At 44.3% G+C, this 24084-nt stretch overlaps 1 protein-coding gene across 1 annotated transcript in view; it reads right to left on the bottom strand.

Moving 5' to 3' along the window:
- Positions 1 to 24084, bottom strand: part of nmnat1 (nicotinamide nucleotide adenylyltransferase 1) — a 39283-nt gene that overhangs the window by 5337 nt on the left and 9862 nt on the right. Inside the window, exons 4-7 of the mRNA XM_063032854.1 lie at positions 23200 to 23333; positions 18522 to 18935; positions 10701 to 10793; positions 2238 to 2416 (exon numbers count right to left, since the gene is read on the bottom strand). Coding sequence (XP_062888924.1) covers positions 2238 to 2416; positions 10701 to 10793; positions 18522 to 18935; positions 23200 to 23333 — 820 coding nt within the window. The remainder of the gene's footprint in view (positions 1 to 2237; positions 2417 to 10700; positions 10794 to 18521; positions 18936 to 23199; positions 23334 to 24084) is intronic.

Raw genomic sequence — 24084 nt, 5'->3', positions numbered from 1 at the left:
AGTTAAGTGTGGCGATAGTGCACAAAATCAGTATTAATTATGCTGGAACATTTCTAATTCCTGCTGTGTTTATAAGACATTATTTGGAGAGAATTATCTCAGAATCATTGTGTAACATTCATGAACCTGTAGGTTCATGAGTAAATTTAATAGGATCCCTTAAATCTTTGTTTTCTGTTAATCAGCCAGTGTACTTCAGGATATAAGTGTTGCTGAAGTTAGTAGAAAGTTTTACTAGGTGGCACACTAACACAGCAGTTAGCATAACACCTTTCCAGTGCCAGCATCGCTGCCTTAATTCTGCCACTGTCTGTAAGGAGTCTGTGGCCACAAGGGTGCTCCAGTTTCCTCCCACGTTTCTTCAGAACAGAGATAAGGAGGAATTTCCTCAGCCAGAGGGTGAGGAATCCGTGGAATTCGCTGCCACTGACAGCTGTGGAGGCCAAGTCACTGGGTGTGTTTAAGGCAGAGTTTGATAGATTCTTGATTAATCAGGGCATCAAAGGTTATGGGGGGAAGGCAAGAGAATGGGGTTGAGAGGGATAATAAATCAGCTGTGGTGGAATGGCAGAGTGAACTTGAGGGCGAAATGGGTTAATTCGACTCCTATGTCTTATAGTCTTATGCTCTTATTCCAAATATGTGTACGGGCTCATAGGTTAATTGGACACAAGGCTGTAAATTGGCAGCATGGGCTTGTTGGGGAGGAAGAGCCTGTCACTGTTTGCTACCTCACTGAAAGGAGCAAACCTGACAAATTTATAGAGACGATGGTAGGAGCAATTACAGGCAGGCTGTTTGCATCTCAGTGTCTTCTCTGGCTTAAAAATCAAACAAGATTGAAAACCTTTCCTTAATCAGAGTGTCAGCTAAAGAAATGGAGGTGGGATGGGTTTAATCTTGATTCACAACTACTAGAGCAAAGGAAAGCAATTTAGTTAAATATGCAGCCTATCTAAAGAGTGAGGAAAGCAAACAAAAAAAAATCTCCTGATACAATCCAGTTAATTTATACTGAAAAAATAAAGTTCAAAGTAAGTTTATTATCAACATATGTATACCATATGTATAGTAGGTTAATTAGTCATTGTAGGATATGCCATGATTAGGCTAGGATTAAATAGGGGTATTGCCGAGCATCGCGGCTCAAAGGGCTGGAAGGGTCTCTTCCACGGTGTATCTCAACAAATAAAAATATATAAACTTGAGATTCATTTTCTTGCAGGCACCCACAGGAAAATAAGGAAATACAATAGAATCCGTGAAAAACCATGCATAACAAAGGCAGAGTCTCTGAAAGTACGTAAGTCTACAGGCCGACGCGTCTGTTCGGCGCTGATGTGACTGAAGCCATCCACACCGGTCCATGATGGAGCCTGATGGTTGTGGGGCAATAGCTGTTCCTGAATCTGGTGGCACGGGACACAAGACTCGTTTGAAGTAATACTCAAATACAACTTCTATACTCTGTGTAAAATCAGTGATCCCCAGATAATTATCCATTGATCCCCATTCTGTTTGGAAACAATCTTGGCCATTGTAGGCAATTCTTTTCTACTTTTATTGCAAAATAGTGTATTGACTGGTTGTATCACAGCCTGATATGGAAATGCCAATTCCTTTTGAATGGAAAATTCTACAAAAGGTAGTGGATACGGCCCAGTCCATCACGGGTATAGCTCTCTCAACCATTGAGCACATCTACCTGAAATGCTGTCACAGAGAAACAGCATCCATCATCGCAGACCCCCACTGTCCAGGATGTGCTCTCTTCGTGCTACTGTCGTCAGAAAGAAGGTACAAGAGTCTCAGGACCTGCACCACCAGGTTCAGGAACAGTCATTACCCCTAGCCATCAGCCTCTTGAACTAAAGGGGATAACTTCACTCAACTTTACTTGCCCCGTTGAAATGCTCCCACAACCAATGATCTCACTTTCAAGGACTCTTCATCTCACGTTCTCAAAATTTATTGATTACTTATTAATTATTATTATTTCTTTCCTTTTGTATTTGCACAGTTTGTTGTCAACTGAGTGAATGCCCCATTTGGTATGGTCTATCATTGATTCTGTTATGATTATTACTCTGTGGATTTATTGAGCATGCCCACAAAAAAATGAACCTCAGGGCTGTATACGGGTTGTATATATGTACTTTGATAATAAATTTACTTTGAACTTTGACTTTACTTCTCTGACCATTGTTGAACCTCATTAGCCAACGTTGAGTTCCTACCTTGCATTTGCGATTGTCTAAACATTTTACGTCTTCATCAAATTCTTCTCCCACAGTAAACTGGACTTTGTAGTTCCTGAAGGTGCTGTTTGTTTTGATAACGAATGAGTTGCCGTTCTGCTCAATAACCTTCTCTGGTTTCAGCAGAGTTGCAATCTTACGAGTAGGAAAGTCAATATCTGTCAAAGGAATATTAAGCCTTAATATCAATAATGTCCACTTTCAGAACACTGAAACAAAGTAAACTTTCATAAATGTTATTTGCTTACTCTTTATTGTTTGCATCATTTGTTATTTTCTTTGCACATTGGGTGTTTGATGGTCCTCCTTTTTAATGGGTTCTATTGGGTTTCTTTGTTTTATGGGTGTCTGTAAGGAGATGAATCTTAAGGTTGTATATATTATATGTACTTTGGTAATAAATGACCTTTGAACTTAGAGAAAATGAAAGGGACTACAGATGCTAGAACGTGGAACAAAAAAAATCCAAAATGCTGAAAGAACTCAGCAGGTCAGTCAGCATCTACAGAGGCAAAAAGGTGTAAATGATGTTTCAAGTCAAGAAACTGTATCAAGACTGAGAAGGGGCAAACTGAGAAAGCAAATTTAATTCACTTTCTGCTCCCCCAAAATCTGCAGTTGTTCATTAATTGTAGCCATCAAGTGAGGACGGGAAGAGCAGTATAAAATTATGGCAGCGCTGAAGGCCAGTCATCCTATTGTGTCCCTACTGGCTAAGGGTTAATCCACCCAGCTCACTCTGAGGTTTTAACCCTGTGGGTTATGTATCTTCAAGTGATCATCTAGCTGTGAGCTACAACTCCTGTCAGGCAGTCAACTCCAAAACCCTACGAGTTGTTGAATAAAATAACTATTTTCTCAACTTCAATGTTCATATTTCAATGTAAATGTATTATCAAAGTACATAAATGTCACCATATGCTACCCTGAAGTTCATTTTCTTGCAGGCACCCACAGTAGAAATAAAACAGAATCAATGAAAAACTACACACTAAGACTGACAAACAACCAATGTACCAATCAGTGTCTAATGTACTACTGATCTTTGACTTCTCCGTCAATTTCTAACCTCTGCTCCCTAGAAAATAACTTCTCTTCTAGGGCTCTCACAATTTTACAGAGTTAAATATAATTTTTCTTTTACAAAAGAAACCAACCCCAGCCTTGCTAGTCAAACGTACTTTACTGCTGTCCTAGTAGTAACCCAGTTAATCTCCACCTCACTCTCCCTCATGCAACCATATCTCTTCTGCAGTGTAGCCTCTGAAACCCTGCACAATATTCTAATACCAATGTTTTATATAGTTTGAAGACAGCCTTCCTGCTCTTGTGTTCCATGCTTTGGTAAATAGAGGCATATATTCTCTGAGTTACACACACAACACAGACAAAATGCTGAGGGAACTCAGCAGGTCAGGCAGCATCTATGGAGGAGAAAAACAGCTAACGGTTGGGCCGAGACCCTTCTTCATGAGTCATGATAATAAACCTGATTCTGATTAGATAAAAATTATAAGCAAGGATAGAAAGGTTAAACGACAAGGAAAAAAAAATTAACAATTCTACACTTTAATCCGACTGGTGAATATACTGTGGACCAATGTCATCTACGTCTGCAATACATGGGCAATGTTTGCATTTACAATTGCGGAAGAAAATTATAAAGTTAAGATTAATTTTCAATTAAATGTTGTTGTCAAGCTTGACCAGCTAGAGGTTGCTCAAGACCTGGGTCATGAGGGTGACAGGATAAGAGGTAGACGCTGCCTTGCTTGTGCGAGCTAACAATAACCAGACATAGATCATGCCAACAGTGAAGTATTGTTAACCTTTGTCCGAGATTGTCTAGCAAGTAGCAAATAGAGGAACTATCCGTAGACACATATCTCTAATTTTGTGCATTGTGCAGGAAGTTAGTAAATTTGCTTATAGGTAACAAGTGCTTTAGAAATTGCTGACCAAGTATATTTAGCTGTTGGCTATTGCCCAAAATTTAATGTATACATTTAAGATGTAACCCAAAATTGTCAGAGTTGTAAGACAACGGCTCCCCATGATCACGCAATGAAATGAAAGGGTTAACTGCATACCAAGGTCCGTGCCTCTATTTCTGTTCCCTAACAGAGTAAAGTCTCTTACAGTGATTGGTGACAAAATTCTTCTACAGTAAATCAGAGTAAATTCTTCAACAACAATGCATTCAGAGGTTGAGTTCCAAGCCATTATTCAAAAGTTCAAAGTTCAAAGTACATATATATCACCGTGTACAACCCTGAGATTCTTTCCTTGCAGGCATATTCAGTAAATCCAAGAACCATAAGACAATCAATGAAAGACCACACCCAACAGGACAGATAAACAACCAATGTACAAAAAGCAGCAATCTGTGCAAATACAAAAGGGAGAAAAAAAATAAATGTAATAAAAATATTAAGAATGTGAGATAAAGAGTGCTTGAAAATGAGTCCATAAGTTGTGGGAACAGTTCAGTGATGGGGCAAGTGAGGTTGAGTGAAGTTATCCCCACTGGTTCAAGAGCCTAATGATTGAGGGGTAATAACTGTTCATGAACCTGGTGGTGTGGGTCCTGAGACTCCTGTAACTTCTTCCTGATGGCAGCAGTGAAAAGCCAGCACAGCAATGCTGTCCCTGATGATGGAGGCTGCTTTCCTGCAATGATGCTCCGTGTAGATGTGCTCAATAGTGGGGAGGTCTTTACCCGTGATGGACTGGGCCACATCCATTGATTTTTGTAGGATTTCCTGTTTCTATTTCAGGCTGTGATGCAACGTCTAAACGGAAACTTGCCTGGTGAACAACTTGTGTTACCTATTTGTAGGGTTGTTCACCGAGCCTGGAGGTCAGTTCGCAAGCGTTTCGTCTCCCATCGAGGTGATATCATCAGTGCGCAATTGAGTGTAGGTTCTGCTGAGTGCTCGCATTTATACTGGTCTTACTCGCTGTCCTGATTAGTTGGCTGTCACGCCGGCCACTAGTCTTTCCTGGGTCCTGGGCAACTGGATAGCTGAGTGATCTCTGCTAGCCCACACCCCCGGTTCTCGGTCATTTTGAGTGTTGGTTCCTTGGGTGTCTGTGGCTCACACCTTGGCCCCAATCCTGTGGACACATAGGTTTGTAAATTGCCTCCAGTTCAATATACTTGTGAATAGAGTCTTCCATTGAGAACTAAGCTTCTAAGAATTATCTTGATTTCTTGTTTTGTACTTCTGCCTGGATTTTTGTAGTTCTGTTCATCCTGTTTCAGTCTGATCGCTGTATCTGGCATCCTGGGAGTAAGCCATGTCTCAGTAAAACAGAGAACACAACAGTTCCTCATTCCCCTCTGCTACAACAATCTTGCCCTCAGTTCCTCAGTCTTGTTCTCCAGCGACTGCACATTTGCTAACAAGATGCTGGGGGGGTGGGGGGGGGGCGGTCACATTCCTCTGTGTTTCAGCCTGGCTGGGAGTCTCTCCTTCCTGCCTTGCTTCCAGCCATGGCGATGAACCTTTGTTTGCTTAAAGGTGCCATACCTGCTTGCTTGAGAGTTAAGTCCGCCAAGTCCGTTAGAAGATCATGAAATCTGCAGTTCAATAAATTGGTTGCTTAAAGGGAAATTACAGGCAGATTGCAAAGAGAGTAATTCAAAAGAAGTATATTTAGAAGTTTTGTAAGCAACCTGCAGAACGTCACCATGGTTCACCAGTGCCACCTTGACAGCTTCTGAACCATTTCATATCAGTTGCAAGAATGTGACAAGCGTGCATGCGGCTGAATCATCGTGCGGTTAATCGGTTAGCCTCCTCCGCAGGGAGGGTTCTTTCTATTTGCACAGGATTTTGAGTGTTCATGTTTTTTGTGCCAGCAGGCCTGCCTTGTCACTCCTGCACTGTAAGTTGCCCTGTATGTACCATAGCTAGCATAAATCAGAAAAAAAGCGTAATTGTACTACCCCATTGTTGTTCCTGTTCCCAGCATACGTAACACATTGTCAACACATTCACTCAACATGTGAGAGGATAGGTTTTACATTCGACATTCAGAAGGGCACCACAATAGTGTGGTAGTTAGTGCAGCTCGGCTCCTTAAGGTTGTCATAGCCAGGGCAAGTAGTGGGGATAAGCTCCCAATACCTACTAAATGCTCCCAATGGTGTGCATCTCAAATGGACTCTGACAACAAAGTCCAGCTCCTGGCCTTCGCGTGTGACTTTGCTACTAAGCCCAGAAGAACTCTTTCTACTGAAAGGAGAAGGGGAAAAGGTGGGTTACTGGTGCCTTAAAACCAGTTGATTCAGGCAGACGGGGCCCATCAGCCGTGGTTGGCAGCTCATCTAGGTGAAGGAAAACTCTGATCTTGAACCTCCGCTGCCTTGTGGCTATACCCACTGATGGGGAAGGCTTCGGGAGTAAACCCCAGGGAAAATCCCGAGCTGGAGGAGTCCTACATTGAGTTCAATGCTGAATGGCAACCCCCGTGATGCCACTGGTGCCAAATTGTATCAGTCCCTGCTGTTTCTTTGGATTTATCAGCTACGAGGAGAGGGGGAAGCCTGCTGGATAGGTAATATTTTGTTACTCCATATCATACTGCCCTAGCTTGCATACAGCTGTGGAATTCATTGTTACTGACGGCTACGGAGGCCATGCCATTGGATATATTTAAAGTGGAGGTTGGTAGGTTCTTAATTAGTAAGGGTGTCAAAGGTTACAGAGAGAAGGCAGGAGAATGGGGTTGAGAGGGACAATAAATCAGCCATGGTGGAATGGCAGAGCAGATTCAATGGTCTGAAGGGCCGAATTCTGCTCCCAAGTCTTAAGGTCTAATTGAAACAAGTTATCTTCTATCAGAAAGGACTGGTTGAGAAGATGGATCTGGATTCTTAAACACTGAAGCTTGGGTTATACATTTAAATTCTCCAGAGTATCACTGAAGCCGCTATTCATCACACCAGCCATGTCCAATTAAGATAAAAGAAAAGATCGTAAGTGGGAAAGATTCCTGTCTATTCCTGTCCTTCACCTGAAGGCTCTTTGTAGCAAGCTAGCTGCATCTTACACGATATGTCCAAGGAACTCAATGAGCGCCCTCTCTGGTCTCCCAACGGCTCAGAGTTACAAGCTTTGCTTTCTCACTAAAAACCAGAGGAATGACTTAGATCCTACATACAAGTTTGTACACGAATCAGAACACCAACAGAGCATCCAATGTAATTCTTAAAGATATCACCTTTAGGAAGTAATTGGACACAGGTAGAACTTGGGCAGTATTGGTGAATACAGATCAAACTCACCCAATTCATTGTGAGTCTGTCGCAAATGCAAATGAGACATTCGTTTAAGAATTGAGCGAGCAACACACACAAAACACTGGAGGAACTCACAAGTTCAGGCAGCATTTATGGAAATCAATGAACAGTCAACGTTCCCGCCCAAGGGCCTTCATCAGCACCCTTCTTCATTCATAGAATGTGTCTTCACTGACAAGTCCACAAATTCACTGCTGATGGATTTGAGAGATTAGTCCTCTCCCACATTAAAGTCACTATTCCTGCTACACTGGACTCACACCAGTTTGCCTATAAAGCAAACAGGTCCGCGGAGGATGCCATCTCATTAGCTCTTCACACTGTCCTGATGCACCTGGAGGGACAGGGCACATACGTGAGGATGATGCTTGTTGATTATAGCTCTGCTTTTAATACTGTCATCTCCAGCAAGCTCATCTCCAAACTCCACCAGCTAGGCCTCCTCTCATCACCCTGCAACTGGGTCCTGAATTTCTTGTCAGAGCGTTCACAGGCAGTGAGACTGGGCCCTCACCTGTCCTCCACTACTATCCTGAACACTGGTACACCACAAGGTTGTGTATTGAGTCCCATACTCTACTCCCTCTTCACCTACGACTGTGTACCTGCATTTAACACCAATACCATCGTCAAACTCACAGACGACACAACAGTGATCGGGTTGATCTCCAACAGAGATGAATCAGCGTACAGAGCCGAGGTACAGAACTGAGGTACAGAACTCAGTGAGCTGGTGCTCAGAGAACAACCTGTCTCTTAATACAGCAAAGACTAAGGAGCTAATTATCAATTTTGGAAAGTCACGGGACGACGAGTACGCTCCAGTCTACATTAACGGAGTCATAGTGGAGAGAGTGTCCAGTTTCAGGTTTCTGGGAATACGTATCTCAGAAGACCTTACATGGTCCACTAATACCACTACAATAGTTCATCACAGCAACGCTTGTTTTTCCTCAGGACGCTGAACAAAGCTGGTCTACCTGAACAGATGCTGGTGACCTTTTACCTCTGCACCATAGAGAGCATCTTAACATACTGCATCTCTGTGTGGTATCTCAGCTGTACAGCAGCTGATAGGAAAGCACTTCAGCGGGTCGTCTCTAGCGCACAGAACACAGAGCACAGGACACAGCTCCCAGCCCTGGAGGACACCTACAGCTCTCGCTGCCTAAGGAAAGCTACAAGCATCTGTAAGGACAATACACACCCATGCAATCATCTGTTTGAACTTCTTCCATCTGGCAGACGTTATAAGATTTTCTATGCCCGCACTTCCAGAATGAAAAATAGCTTTTTCCCCAGAGTTATAATTGCTCTGAACCAATCGATCAAGCATCATCCATAAATTTGTTATATTGCTACTTTAATACTGGTTTTATGGCTATCATGCATCTGAGTTGTGCTTTTGTACTGCTGGACGTTGCTTGTACTGGCTGGTTACTTGAGTTTATTTATTGTTTATTTATTTTATTTGTTGTTTTATAGCATTGAGTATAGGAGTTGAAAACTCATTTTCGCTGTATTGTTGCATGACAAATTGTACTATGCAATGACAATAAAAATATTTCATTTCATTTGATCCACAATTAATCCTGAACAGCTCAAACAATCAGTTTTGTACTTTCTCCCTGTGACCACATGGGTTTCCTCTGGGTACTGCGGTTTCCTCCCACGTTCCAAAGACGTACGGGCTGGGGTTAGTAAGTCGTGGACAGTAGGCGTGCTATGTTGGTGCTGGATGCATGGAGACACTTTAACAAAAGTTAAGAGCAGTTAAGAGTCACAAATCAGGTAGATGGCAGATTTCCTCACTGAAGGATATTAGTCCCTCCGTACCTGGGTTAAGTCGTTACCGGCGCTCGCCATGACAGAGTCTACTGTCCATCTGCACCTGGGTTGGATCATTACCGGCGCTCACCGAAACAAAGTCTGCCATTCCCCCTGCACCGGGGTTCAGTCCTGCCAGCGACCACCGTGACAGATTTATTTAATTTCCTGAAGTGTCGCAGTGGGATTTGAATGCGTATCTTTCGATCATTAGTTAAGCAGTGTGGTTACTAGTCCAGTGACTTAACCATTAAGCTAGTGTACTCATTATCCCACTGTGTAGACAAAATAGGTTCCAATGTTGTATTCGTCATTTCTCTTGAGTTAATGAATAAAATTTTAAAATGCCTATCCTTGGAAATTCTTCATACACATTCCTTTATAGTAAACTGCTGAACATGCCTTGATTTTATTTTATTTGCCAGACTGATATTAAGAAGATAAAATAGAAAAAAAGGTACTAGAAACTTCCAGCCTCTAGACTCATTCCATGACAACAGGTGGTCTTTAGGAAATCGGCAACTCGATCAGCATCTGTGGGAGGAAAGGAACTGTCGATGTTTCATCTCGGGAACCCGGCATCAGGACTGAATTGTCCACAATTCCTTTCCCTCCACGGGAGCTGCTCAGCACCCTGAGTTCCCTCAGCGAACTGTTTGTTGTTCCAGATTCTAGCATTTCTTGCCTCAAAATAAAAAGGCATTCGGAGAAGTATATGGATCAGAGTGATTGTGAGGGTCATGGGTCAAATGTGACCCATGACGTCACGGCTCATTACTTTATTGTACGTACATGGAAACATACAGTGAAATGGTTCGTTTTGCGTTAACAAACAGCACAACGTAAGGATGCTCCAGGGGGGCAGCCCACAAGTGTCACCACACACTCCAGCACATGACATAGCACGCCCACAAAGCTCGGCAGATCAACACAGAACACAGCAAGCCACAAAGCAACAACAGCAAAACAAGCCCCACTCCTCCCTCCCACACAGGCACTCCTCCAAACCCCAAGAAAGGGCCTCCAGTGGACTAGTGGACTTGCGCCCAATGGGGCTTTGACTTCCCCAGTGGACTTCAGATTTGTAGGCCCAGAGCTTCGGCTATTGAGTTTCAACTTCCAGACTTCCAATTGACCTTCAGGCTTTGATCTTTGGTATCAGCAAAGGAGACTAGATTTGCTGGCACCCTGAATGAGTTGTGCCAAAGGGCCCATTTTCAGGCTGAATACCACCCTGACACTTACAATCGACATCAGCAGGCAGCAGAGGCTAATAGTGGATCCCCCGAAACATTTAACACACTCACCCAGTGCTTGCAAGTAAGCGTCGAGATTTTTATTGAGAAACAGCTTCCGGGTACCGCTGAAGTCTGCTGGCATTGTGCAAGTCAAGCGATGAGCTGAAAAATGGAACTAAATGCTGAAGGAGCCCAGAACGTAAAAGCTTGCCTAACACCGGACCGCCGGTAAGCCCAGAATGCAAAGGTGGTTCCAGACTGACCTTGAGTACTAGGTACACAGAAACTGACAGCAGGATTTCAAATTAAAGTTCACTTTAGGCAGACTGTAAACTTGCATCATCCTTAACTATTTCCACAGAAATAACGTCAACAAAACATTATTAAAACAAGTTCTGCTTGAAAAAGCAAACCTGAAGCAGTAACTAAATAGCTAAAGAGAATGTTGAAATTGCAGGGTATTGATTTTCAGAAGGTGCTTGCCCAGGTGTCATTAGTAGTCTGGTCGAATAATTATAAAACCAAGAGGTTCTGCAGATGCTGGAAATCCGCACAAAATGTTGAGGCTGCATCTATTGAGAGGAATAAAGAGTCGACGTTTCGGGCCGAGACCTTCATCGGCACCGGAAGAGGATGGGGGAAGAAGCCAGAAATTGTTGGTGGAATCACTGACATCTTGCATAGGGTCATTGCTAGACTCCATAGTTCAGTGTTACATCAGGCTTTGCTATTTCCTATTAATTCAAAAGGAGCTGAGAGGCACCTTGTTGATCAGACGTGACAGAATTTGTGGAATCTATTGTGGTTATGATGTGCTGCTCCACTGCAAAGTCTCATCAGGGATGCCTACCCTGTAGAAGTTTAAATCTTCTCTTTGATGGGAGTTCAATGAGACCCTATCTTACTGCTCCCCCTCTGTGATCTATGCTGCCTGGCACTCAAAGTAACTATTCCTGCCTCTGAGCCATCCAAGTCTCTGTAATGGCCACAATATCATAGCTCCAAGTACCGATCCACGCTCTAAGCTCATCTGCTTTGTTCATAATACTCCTTGTATTAAAATAGACACATCTCAAACCATCGGTCTGAGCGCATCCCTTCTCTATTACCTGTCTATCCTCCCTTTTGCACTGTCTCCAAACTTCCTCTATTTGTGAGCCAGCCTCCCTGTCCCCCATCACTTCAGTTCGGTTCCCACCCTCCCCCCCTCAGCAATTCTAGTTTAAAATCTCTCCAATAGCCTTAGCAAACCTTCCCGCCAGGATATTGGTCCCCCTCGGATTCAAGTGCTACCCGTCCTTTTCGTACAGGTCACACCTGCCCCAAAAGAGGTCTCAATGATCCAGAAATCTGAATCCCTGCCCCTTGCTCCAATCCCTCAGCCACGCATTTATCCTCCACCTCACTCTATTCCTATACTCACTGTCATGTGGCACAGGCAGTAATCCTGAGATTACTACCTGTGAGGTCCTGCTACTCAACTTCCTTTCTAACTCCCTGTAGTCTGTTTTCAGGACATCCTCCCTTTTCCTACCTATATCGTTGGTACCAATATGTACCACAACCTCTGGCTGTTCTCCCTCTCACTTCAGATTATCGTGGACGCAGTCAGAAACATCCCAGACCCTAGCACCTGGGAAGCAAACTACCATCCGAGTTTCTTTCCTGCATCCACAGAATCGCCTGTCTGACCCCCTAACTATAGAGTCCCCTGTCACTACTGCCATCCTCTTCCTTTCCCTACCCTTCTGAGCCACAGGGCCAGACTCTGTGCCAGAGGCACGGCCACTGTTGCTTCCCCCAGATAGGCTGTCCCCCCCCACCTCAACAGTACTCAAACAGGAGTACTTATTGTTAAGGGCGACAGTCACAGGGGTACTCTGTCATATCTGACTCCTGCCCTTCCCTCTCCTGACTGTTACCCACCTATCGGCCTCCCGAGGCCCCGGTGTGACCACCTGCCTATAACTCCTATCTATCACTTCCTCACTCTCCCTGACCAGACGAAGGTCATCGAGCTGCATCTCCAGTTCCCTAACGTGGTCCCTAAGGAGCTGCAGCTCGACGCACCTGGCGCAGATATGGCCGTCCGGTAGGCTGGGAGTCTGACACCGAGCACAGAACTTTGGCCTCACACACATGCTTCCTGTCTGTATTCTACACAGGCAACCTACCTGGCCTTGACCCGTTAACGTCGAAGCCCCATTGAGCCAAGGGCCTCCTACTCTGTCTACCTCTACTCCATCACCCACTCCTTTGATGCCCACTCTATAAAACTGTCTCCTTTTAACCTCTTCTCACTGTTCTAACTGGCTGACGTCCACGCGCTTGCGCAGCCCTGTCTCGATCTGACAGGAAATGATAAAGTAGTGGTGGTTGGGGTTGTAGAGGGTGGGTTACTGGGTGGAGGTGTTGATCAACCTTACTGCTTGTGGAAGGTCAGTAATTTTGAGTCTGGTGGTCCTGGCGTGAGTGCTGAGAGGTGATAGGTTAGTGTTATGGTTAGGTCAGGAATAAAGGTTTGAGGTTTTGGGCTGTGATTCTTCATCAGGACTGAATCCTGATGCATAAGCCTAAGTTACACTTCTTCAGCTGTTAAACTTTGGAGACCTGTTCGCTTATCAGCTGTTATCAATAGGACACGTCTGATTAGAACCTGAAACTTATTTACTAATACCTTTGACCCAGCTGATATATCTAATGGATGACATGGACTTAACATGGATCAGGTCACTAATTAACGATCTCTTTAGGCTGAGGGTAAAGTTGACCTGCCATTCAGTGGCCTCAATTGCCAGTATGGTCCTATTTGTGTCTTAATCCAGCGATCTGAGCTCAAAACGGAGAGCTAGCACCATTTTCCACGGGGCAGAAGTATCTAATAAGAGGGGAGGCATAACATTACAGTGTTTGGAATAAAGTATACATGGGGATGTGGAAGTTTTTTTTAAAAGAGGTTTACAAGTACGCAGCCAGGATTGGAGAGCATGTCTTACAAGGAAAGCTTGAGCGAGCTCGGGCTTTTCTCTCTGGCGCGAAGGAAGATGAGAAATGACTTGATAGAGGTGTGAAAGATGATCAGTGGCATAGATCTAGTGGACAGCCAGCACCTTTCTCCTCAGGCAGAAATAGCTAATATAAAATTTTAGCATGATTTGAGGAAAGTGTAGTAGGAACGGCAGAGATAATTTTCCTCACAGAGTGGTGAATGCATGGATCGCCCTGCCAGGTGTGGTGGTGGAGGCAGATACATTATTCTATAGATTTATTGAGTATGCCCACAAGACAATGAATCTCAGGGTTGTATATGGTGATATTTATATAATTTGATAATAAATTTACTTTGAACTTCAGAGGCGGATACACGAGGAGCAACACAACAGCCAATGTCGATACCCAGGACATACAGTTGTCCAATATTCTAGACTGCCCTTGCTCCTAAATTTCGGAGTCATACACTATTCCCAGCTTCTCCTTCCTCTTCAGAAGAAGGAATAAAAGTGTAGAATGTTTCCTAAATGGGGAGAAAATTCAGAAATCAGGACCCAGAGGTTCCTCACGCAGGAATCCCTAAAGATTAATTTGCAGGATTAATCAGTGGTAAGGAAGGCAAATACAATGTTAGTATTCATTTCCAGAGGACTAGAATACAAAAGTAAGGATGTAATGCTAAGGCTTTATAAGGCATTGATCAGATCACACTTGGTATATGGGTTTTGGCCCCCTTATCTCAGAAAAGATGTGTGGGCATTGGAGAGGGGCCAGAGCAGCTTCATGAGAATCATTCCGGGAATAAAAAGGGTTAACGTACAAGGACCTTTTGGGGGCTCTGGATGCCCTAGAATGGATGTGGAGGGGATGCTTCCTCTTGTGGGGGAGTCTAGGACAAGAGGGCACAGTCTTTGAATAGAAGGACGTACATTTAGAACAGAGATGAGGAGGAATGTTTTCAGAGAGTGGAGAATCCGTGGAATTCGTTGCCACAGGTGGCTGTGGAGGCCAAGTCATTGAGGATATTTAAAGCACAGGTTAATACATTCTTGATTAGTAAGAGTGTGAAAGGTCACAAGGAGAAGGCAGATGAATGGAGTTGAGAGGGAAAGAAAATCAGCCATGATGGAATGAGGAAGTAGTCTTGAAGAGTGGCCTATTTCTGCTCCTATGTCTTACGGTCTTAAATGTTTTAAAATCAACATAGCTAAGAGGTAAAACCAGGTGCAGTGCTGAGGAGCTGTGGCAATACTTGACAGTACCGGAGAGAGGTATACACAGTTTAATGGTGGTGGTCTCTGAAATCATGGCACGGCTAAAATGTGTTTTTTTTCCTGAACTTGGTCATCGCCATTCTAATGTCAATTGCTATAATTTGCTTCATTTCTCACCCTTAATGTAGCAAAAGATCTGAAGATGCTTCACAAGAAAGCAGGTGACACATGAGATGAAGGCTGAAAGCTGTTGGAGGAAAGTTGTATTGAGGAGTCACAGAGCAATATAGCATGGATACAGGCCTTTCGGCCCAACTAGTCCATGCTGACCAAGATTCCATCCAAACTAGTCCTGTTTGCCTGCATTTGGCCCATAGCCCTCCAAAGCATTCCTACTTGTCCAATTGCCTTTTAAATATTGTTAACGTAGCTGCCTCACCATTTCCTCGGGCAGCTTGTTCCACAGACGGACCACCCTCCTGATGAAAAACTCTGTGCCCTGGGTCCCTATTAAATCCCTCCTCTCTCTACTCAAATTTGAGACCTCTAGATATTGATTCTCCAACCCTGGAGAAAATGGGAAAGGTGAGATTGCCTGCTTTCCCATTCCCATTTCCCACTCACCTACAGTACAGTATTGTGCAAACGTCACACACACACACACACACACACACGTACGTGGGTGTAGCGAAGGTGCCTAAGACTTTTTACAGTAATTTTTTTGTATTGCAGTGTACTGCTGCCGCAAAAAAACCCTTTCCAAATTTCATGACATATGTGAGTGATGATAAACCTGATTCTGATCTGGGTCTGTTGTGGACTGAGAGTGGGAAGGGGTCAGGGAGAGGGGAATTATGTTTGGGAAAAGGGAGAGGGAGAGGGGAGACAGCAGGAAGCACCAGAGAGACATTCTGTGATAATCCATAAACCATTTCTTTGGAATTAAGTGTCCTTGCCTGGTGTCTCAGGGCTGGGTGTGTCTGCATCTGTGCCATCTCCCCCCGCCACTCCTTCTCTGCCACCAGTTCCACACCCCTCCCACAGGGAGCTCCACCCTCACCACTCTCAACATCATTTGCTCCTGCCAGACTCACTCTCCTCTCAGAGTCGGGTTTAATATACTGTATGTGGTGAAATTTGTTATTTTTATGGCAGCAGTACAATGCAATATATGTATTTATAAAATAGTTAAAATAATGCAAAAATGTAGTGAGAAACACAGTACTGTGCAATATTTGATCTGTATGATCAGAGTACAAGGCAGCACACTGTGCCTCACTGCACTTAACAATGATATACAAATTCCTTTTCTGCTGTTGTTCTTGAATTCTGCTGCCTTGATGCACTGTGCGGTGATCTGGTCTGTGCGGGAAGTGTGCAGGACAGATTTCTGTTCTATCTCAGTAGATCAGACAATAATAAACCAGTTTCAGCTCCCACGGACTTCTGGTAAGATCGACTCTCAACCTCACAATCTACCTTATTGTCTGTCTTCCTCTGTAGCTGTTACACGTCACTCCACAGATGCTGCCTGCTCTGCTGACTTCTTCCAGCATTTTGAGTGTGTTGCGTGGACTTCCAGCATCTGCAGATTTTCTTGTTTGTGATTGGATTACGGCACTTGATTCTTTTATTGTTTTGCCTTGTGCTACCTCAACGCACTGGGTGGGTAGTGCCTTGTACAAGCTTTTCGCTATCTTGGTACATGTGGCAATAATAAATCGTCTCCAATACCCTCTTCTTATTTTTACACAAGATCGGAAAAAGCAGGGAGTTGTAAACACAGCCAGCTCCATCACGGGCACCAGCCTCCCCACCATCAAGGACATCTTCAAAAGGTGATGCTTCAAAAAAAAAGGCAGCATCCATCATTAAGGACCTCCATCACCCAGGACGTGCCCTCTTCTCATTGCTAACATCAGAGACGAGGTACACGGGCCTGAAGATACACTCAATATTTTAGGAACAGCTTCTTCTCCTCTGCCGTCAGATTTCTAAATGGACAATGAACCCATGTACACTACCTCATTATTTTTGCACGACTTAATTATTTTTTTTATTTCTTATAACAACATATTGTATATTTTATGCTTTGCACTGTCTTGGTTCTGCAAAAGAGCAAATTTCATATATGTCAGTGATATTAAACCTGATTCCAATTCCTCTCCATCTTCTCCCTCCCCATCTCCAGTTGGAGAGAGAATAGTGCCAACAGCGCAGCAATTAAATTCACTTTTTTTTAAAACATACAACAAAATTTTTTGCACAAAACTATCTTTATTTGTATTATTTCAGTCACCAAACAATCAAAACTTAACCATTCCACCTCATAAGTGGTAAACAATCCTCGAGTCTTTCCAAGAGGACTCAAATTTCTAGGTTAGCACCGGTCCCTGATCTCTCTGTGCCACCCAATACCTGCACTTTGCTTGCAATCCACAGCCTAACCCTCGATCAGCGTTCTCCTCCATAGGAAGTTGCATCGCTGTATCCCCAAGTGACCTTATACTTCCTGCCCAGACCAGCAACACTCTAACTCCCCTGCTCTAGCTATTGGACCTGCTCCACCAAATTCTTCAGTGGTGGCCCAACAGAGAAGGTTCAATTCCTGCGGGTAAGAATTATAAGCAAGTCACGCTTCTTAACATCGTTATGAAGCAAGTTATTTCTCAATGAGTTTTTAAGAAAGTGTTCACTCTGGTACCAAGCAGAACCACCAGTCCCAAGTGTTCAGGTAGAATTCAGTTCTAATTTCTCAAGCAATTTGGTAAAATAAGAGAAGGCGAGGATTTGATTTGTTTTACAAATTCCTTTTCGCGCTCAACTTTATGACCTTTCATTCAGCAGTGTGGTCAGATGTCCGGTAAAGTATTAACTGGGTGAAGGCCATCTGTTTGGATAACATTCAGATTTGCAAAACATTTGGAAAACAGCACTTTTCCCCTCAACATGTCACAGGTATTGAGGTAGAGCACAAGAGACACCTAGAAAAGCCTGACAACTTGGCGGTCGGCATAGTTTACGTTGGAGTCATACTGGAGGTCGCAATAAGCACCATTTGTGCACACAGCCTGTAATCATGCTCTAGGGGGCCAGAAGATGCAAGAGCGAGAGGCGGAGGACCCTAGCGCCTTAGATCTCACTTACCAGGTCACCGCCCTGAGGTGAGATCATGCTTGGGTGCAGGGAAGTTATTAGCAAAGGTGTGGGGGAACTGAAGGGAACCCTGTGAAAACAATGGAAGTTGGGAAACAATTGGAATAAAGGGAACGTTATCCAATTGGCGAGTGTGACATTGTACTGATACTGAGGCCTTCAACTTGCCACCATTTTGTTGAAGAGAAGGTTGTACATCCAGGTGTGTTCCTTCAGGTTTGTGGAGACACCAAATTAGGACAGGTATTCCAATAGTTTGTTTTCTCCTGCGGTGGTCTTCAAATACATTAGTTCAATAACAACCTTATTAAAATTAACAGGGCCAGCCTTGAGACAAACTAACTGGATAAAAATGCTTCCATTCTACTAAATCCTAGTCCTTTGTGGCTTTATGCATAATGGAAAAGAGTTCTCCATCTCTATTCATACTGTCAAGAATAAACCGAACAAAGAAACTTTAAAGATAGTGTGGGTGCCATGCATGATTTAATCTTAAGACAGGGTATTCAAGCAAAATTTTGCCCAGCCTAACACTGTAGTGAGCCCCCACTCGATTCTTCTCCGTAGCGCTGCAGGGGTGCTAGGATGACGTCAGAATTCTTAGCTTCACTATGCTGATCGTATAGCCGGTGCTGCTGAATGTATTCAATGATGGGATCTGGGATCACGTACCTAACGCTCTGTCCTCTTCGCAAGGCTCGGCGAACCTTCGTGGCCGAGATGTCATTGTCTATCCATTCGGTCACCAGGTGAATTTTTTCCCTGAACCTCCAGATGAGGTCAGACTCGTAAATACATTTTTGGAGATTGCATGTTTGTCGGCTTATGCAGACCAGCCCGAACCTGCCCAAGATCTCTTCTAGGTCTTCCTTTTTCCACAGATTGGGAACTCCGAATGACTCTAAAACATCTGCTCCACACAGCAGCATCAACTCAGGCAAATCTGTGGGAACAGGGCCAAGAATTAGACAAGAGGGGCCAAGCATTATCGTTTAACAAAATGTTTGTAGATCAATTTACAAGAGACAGAAAATAATTCTAAGCAATCTCCTGAGATTATTAACATTCGTTAGACTTTTGCTGGAAGTCCGGTCAGTATGAGGCATGAAAGGGAAGGCGCAGAGGAGATTTACATGGCCATTCTTATTCTGGCTTCTCTCCACTTCCTTTCTTCTTCAGCCTTTCACCTCTTCCACCTATCCCCTCCCAGCTTCTTTCCTGCCGCTGACTGTAAAGAATTTCCACATTCTCCCCATGACTGTGTGGGTTTCCTCCGGGTGCTCTGGTTTCCTCCCCACAGTCCAAAGGTGTACCGGCGGGTGGGTTAATTGGTCATTGTAAATTGTCCCGTGATTAGGCTAGGGTTAAATCGGGGGATTGCTGGATGGTGCAGCTCGAAGGGCCAGAAGGGTCTTTTCCACCTTGAATCCCAATAAATAAATAAATAAAATATTTCGTCCCCTTTCCCCCACCCACCCACCTTCTCCTTCACCTGGTTTCATCTATCATCTGCCAGCTTGTACTCCTTCCTCTCCCCTCAATATTCTGACTTCAGTCCCTTTCCTTTCTACTCCTGATGAAGGGCCTCAGTCTGAAATATCGATTGCTTATGTCTCTCCATAGATGCTGCCTGACCTGCTGAGTTCCTTCAGCATTTTCTCTGTGTGTGTGTGTGTGTGTGTGTGTGGGCACGTGGCCAAGTGGTTAAGGCATTGGACTAGCGACCTGAAGGTCGTGAGTTCGAGCCCCAGCTGAGGGAACGTGTTGTGTCCTTGAGCAAGGTACTTAATCACACATTGCTCTGCGACGACACTGGTGCCAAGCTGTATGGGTCCTAATGCCCTTCCCTTGGACAACATCGGTGTCGTGGAGAGGGGAGACTTGCAGCATGGGCAACTGCTGGTCTTCCATATAACCTGGTTGAGTGAAGACTTTCCAGGCGCGGATCCATGGTCTCGCAAGACTAACGGATCCCTCTCTCTGCTCTAGATTTCCAGCATAGGCAGGATGTCGTGTTTACAAGGGCAATACCCACACTGGAAAATTGTCGCTACATGGAAAGATTTGATAGGCTGCAGCTGCTTTCTCTGCAATACAGTAGGCTGAGAAAAGACTAAAATTGAAGTATACACACAGTCGGCACTTTATTCAGTACACCTGTTTGTTAATGCAAATGTCTAATCAGCGAATTATGTGCCAGCATTTCAACGTATAAAAGTGTGCAGACATGGTTCAGACCAAACATCAGAATTGGGAGGAAATGGGACCTAAGTGATGTTGATTGCTGGTGCCAGATGGGATGGTTCGAGCTGATTTCCTGGGGTTTTCACACACAGCCGTCTCTAGAGTTTACAGATGAAACCCCGTTTTATTGGGCATCTCTGGAAATGCAGCTCATTAGCCCCTCGCTAACAGCCGCTGAACTCTATGGCAAGAAACCCAACTTTCTCAGGCTTTGTACGTCTAGGGTGTGTATGACCTTGGTCCCGCCAAATCCCTGAGGTTGGGATGTCTCACCCACCCAAGCCCCGGGTTGTGTGAATGCTGTGTGATTTTCTGCCCCCAGAAAGAAATAACAGTTCGTACACTGCATGCAATTATAAAAAGGTATAGTTAACTTAAGCAAACAGTTATTAAAGGAAAGAAAGAGAAAAAACAAAAAGGATCTTAAACAGTCAAATGTGCACTTAAGTTGGAGCTCATCTTGAACTTGTCTGTCACTCACGCGCTGGACCCTTGGTCTGCGTGAAAGCAGTTACCACCTTCTGAATGTCGTTTGAAATCCACCTCAAACAAACGGGTCTCCCACAGGAGTATTGGCCGTTCCTCTTTGAAGCCATTCATCTGCACAAAGCACCTTGTGCAACAGGGACAGCGTCCTCAGCCACCTTCCCTCCTGACTTCTCCCAGCTCCCACCCACAAAAACCTTCAACCCATCGTTCCCCAGATCCTTCCCCCATTCCACTATCCTGATTGGCTGACAGCACATTCCCAAGTTGAACGACAAGCTTCTTATCTCAGCTCAAACCCAAACAGACTGCTCTTACAGAACTGCTAAAATGAAATACCTGCAGCATAGCAGTAAAAGTCATAACCAGGGCGTCACACACAGCAGGGTACAAAAACATTAAAAAAAACACCTAGCAATTGGCAGTTCTGTGAGACAAAATGCCTTGTTAATGAGAGAGGTCAGAGGAGAATGGCCAGACTGGTTCAAGCTGACAGGAAGGGGACAGTAACTCAAGTAATCAAACATTACAACATCCAACTTGTGTCCATAAGACAAAGGAGCAGAAGTCGGCCATTCGGCCCATCGAGTCTGCTCCGCCATTTTATCATGAGCTGATCCATTCTCCCATTTAGGCCCACTCCCCCGCCTTCTCACCATAACCTTTGATGCCCTGGCTACTCAGATACCTATCAATCTCTGCCTTAAATACACCCAATGACTTGGCCTCCACTGCCGCCCATGGCAACAAATTCCATAGATTCACCACCCTCTGGCTAAAAAAATTTCTTCGCATCTCTGTTCTGAATGGGCGCCCTTCAATCCTTAGATCATGCCCTCTTGTACTAGACTCCCCCATCATGAGAAACAACTTTGCCACATCCACTCTGTCCATGCCTTTCAACATTCGAAATGTTTCTATGAGGTCTCCCCTCATTCTTCTAAACTCCAAGGAATACAGTCCAAGAGCAGACAAACATTCCTCATATGTTAACCCTCTCATTCCCGGAATCATTCTAGTGAATCTTCTCTGTACCCTCTCCAACGTCAGCACATCCTTTCTTAAATAAGGAGACCAAAATTGCCCACAATACTCCAAGTGAGGTCTCACCAGCGCCTTATAGAGCCTCAGCATCACATCCCTGCTCCTATACTCTATTCCTCTAGAAATGAATGCCAACATTGCATTCGCCTTCTTCACCACCGACTCAACCTGGAGGTTAACCTTAAGGGTATCCTGTATGAGGACTCTCAAGTCCTGTCCCCTTCCCCTCCCCCTACCTGCTTATTCTGGCATCTCCCCCCTTCCTTTCCAGCCCCGATGAAGTATCCCAGCCCAAAACATTGACTCTTTATTCCTCTCCATAAATGCTGCCTGACCTGTTAAGTTCCTCCAGCATTTTGTGCGTGTTACTCTGGATTTCCAGCATCTGCAGTATCTCTTGTGTCAGGAAAACAGATTGTGGCCCCACGCTGGCCCCCATGCGACAATATTTCAGTTTAGTCTCCAGTTCCCGGGCTTGTAAGGAAATACAAATCTTCCACAGTCCTCCCCTTCCTCAATAACACGACCGCCAGCTGATCAAGGTTTAAATGTGGACAACATTAAGGTCATCGATGGGCTTTCTTTTATCTTGGAGTGACCCACTAATGTAGCAGTTTGTGTCACGCTATTAGAGCGCCAGCGATCAGGGTTCAATTCCCGTCACTGTCTGTACATTCTCCCCGTGACCGTGTGGGTTGCCTCTGGGTGCTTCACTTTCCTCCCACATTCCAAAGATGCTAGCTTTAACAAGTTTTAGCATGGTGCCAGGTGTGTGGTGACACTTGCGGGCTGCCCCCAGAACATCCTCGGACTGTGTTGGTCATTGATGCAAACGACATATTGGTACGTTTCAATGTACATTGAGGCTATAGGGGCACAATTGAGAGCATCCTGACTGGCTGCATCACTGCCTGGTATGGGACCTGTACCTCCCTCAGTCGCAGGGCTCTGCAGAGAGTGGTGCGGACAGCCCAGCGCATCTGTAGTTGTGAACTTCCCACTATTCAGGACATTGATAGAGACAGATGTGTAAAAAGGGCCTGAATGATTATTGGGGACCTGAGTCACCCCAACCACAAACTGTTCCAGCTGCTACCATCCGGGAAACGGTACCTCAGCATTAAAGCCAGGACCAACAGGCTCCGGGACAGCTTCTTCCACCAGGCCAGCAGACTTGCTGACACAACTGGATTTCTAGGTTACATTGTACATATTATTTATTAAAATTGCACATTTAAACGGAGACGTAACATGATTTTTACTCCTCACGTATGTGAAGGATGTAAGTAATAAAGTTGATTTAATCTACATGTGACAAATAAAGACAATGTTTTATTAAAGGAATTACTACCATAAAACCTGGAATTTTGGGATTTTATAAAACCACACATTTACTTGCTATAAATTGGATTTATCAGCACAGAAAACAATACCTGGTTTAAAATCATGTCTTTCAACTAGCGGACAGATGTCTTTATCTTCTGCCTTCCTTTTCTTTGCTTTTCTGGGTAGTGTCGAGATCTTTTTGTCATTGCCGTAGAGTTTCATCAGATTCTCATAATGATGCCTGTTCAAGAACCAACATTAAAACATTAATAGTCTTCCTTCCAACCTATTTGCTCAGACTTCAGGAATTATTGAATCATACGCTCAGTGGCCACTTTATTAGGTTCATCAGTGCACCTGCTCGTTAACGCAAATATCTAATTAACCAATCATATGGCAGCAACTCAATACATAAAAGCATACAGATAGTCAGAAGGTTCAGATGTTGTCCAGATCAAACATCAGAATGGGGAAGAAATGTGGTCCAAGTGACTTTAACTGTGGAATGATTGCTGGTGTCAGATAGGGTGGTTTGAGTATCTCAGAAAGTGCTGATTTCCTGGGATTTTCACACACGGCAGTCTTCTAGAGTTTACAGAGTATGGTGCAAAAAGCAAAAAGCATCCAGCGAGCAGCAGTCCTGTGGGCGAAAGCGCCTTGTTAATGAGAGGGGTCAGAGAAAAACGGCCAGACTGGTTCAAGCTGACAGGGAGGTGACAGTAACTCAGATAACCACACGTTACAACAGTGGTGTGCAGAAGAGCTCTGAATGTACAACACGTCGAACATTGTAGTGGATGGGCTACAGCAGCAGAAGACCATGAACGTACACTCAGTGCCCATTTTAGTAGGTACAGGAGGTACCGAATAAAGCAGCCACTTACTGTATAACTGTCATGATGCAGAAGGAAGCTATTCAAATCCACACCAGCTCCGAGTAGAGTCAGAGAGTAGAGAACAGAAACAGGCCCTTCAGGCCATCTAGTCTGCCT

The sequence above is a fragment of the Mobula hypostoma genome, chromosome 25 (genome assembly GCF_963921235.1).
Source record: "Mobula hypostoma chromosome 25, sMobHyp1.1, whole genome shotgun sequence".
Classification (NCBI taxonomy): domain Eukaryota; kingdom Metazoa; phylum Chordata; class Chondrichthyes; order Myliobatiformes; family Myliobatidae; genus Mobula; species Mobula hypostoma.
This window is presented reverse-complemented; position numbering and strand designations above follow the sequence as displayed.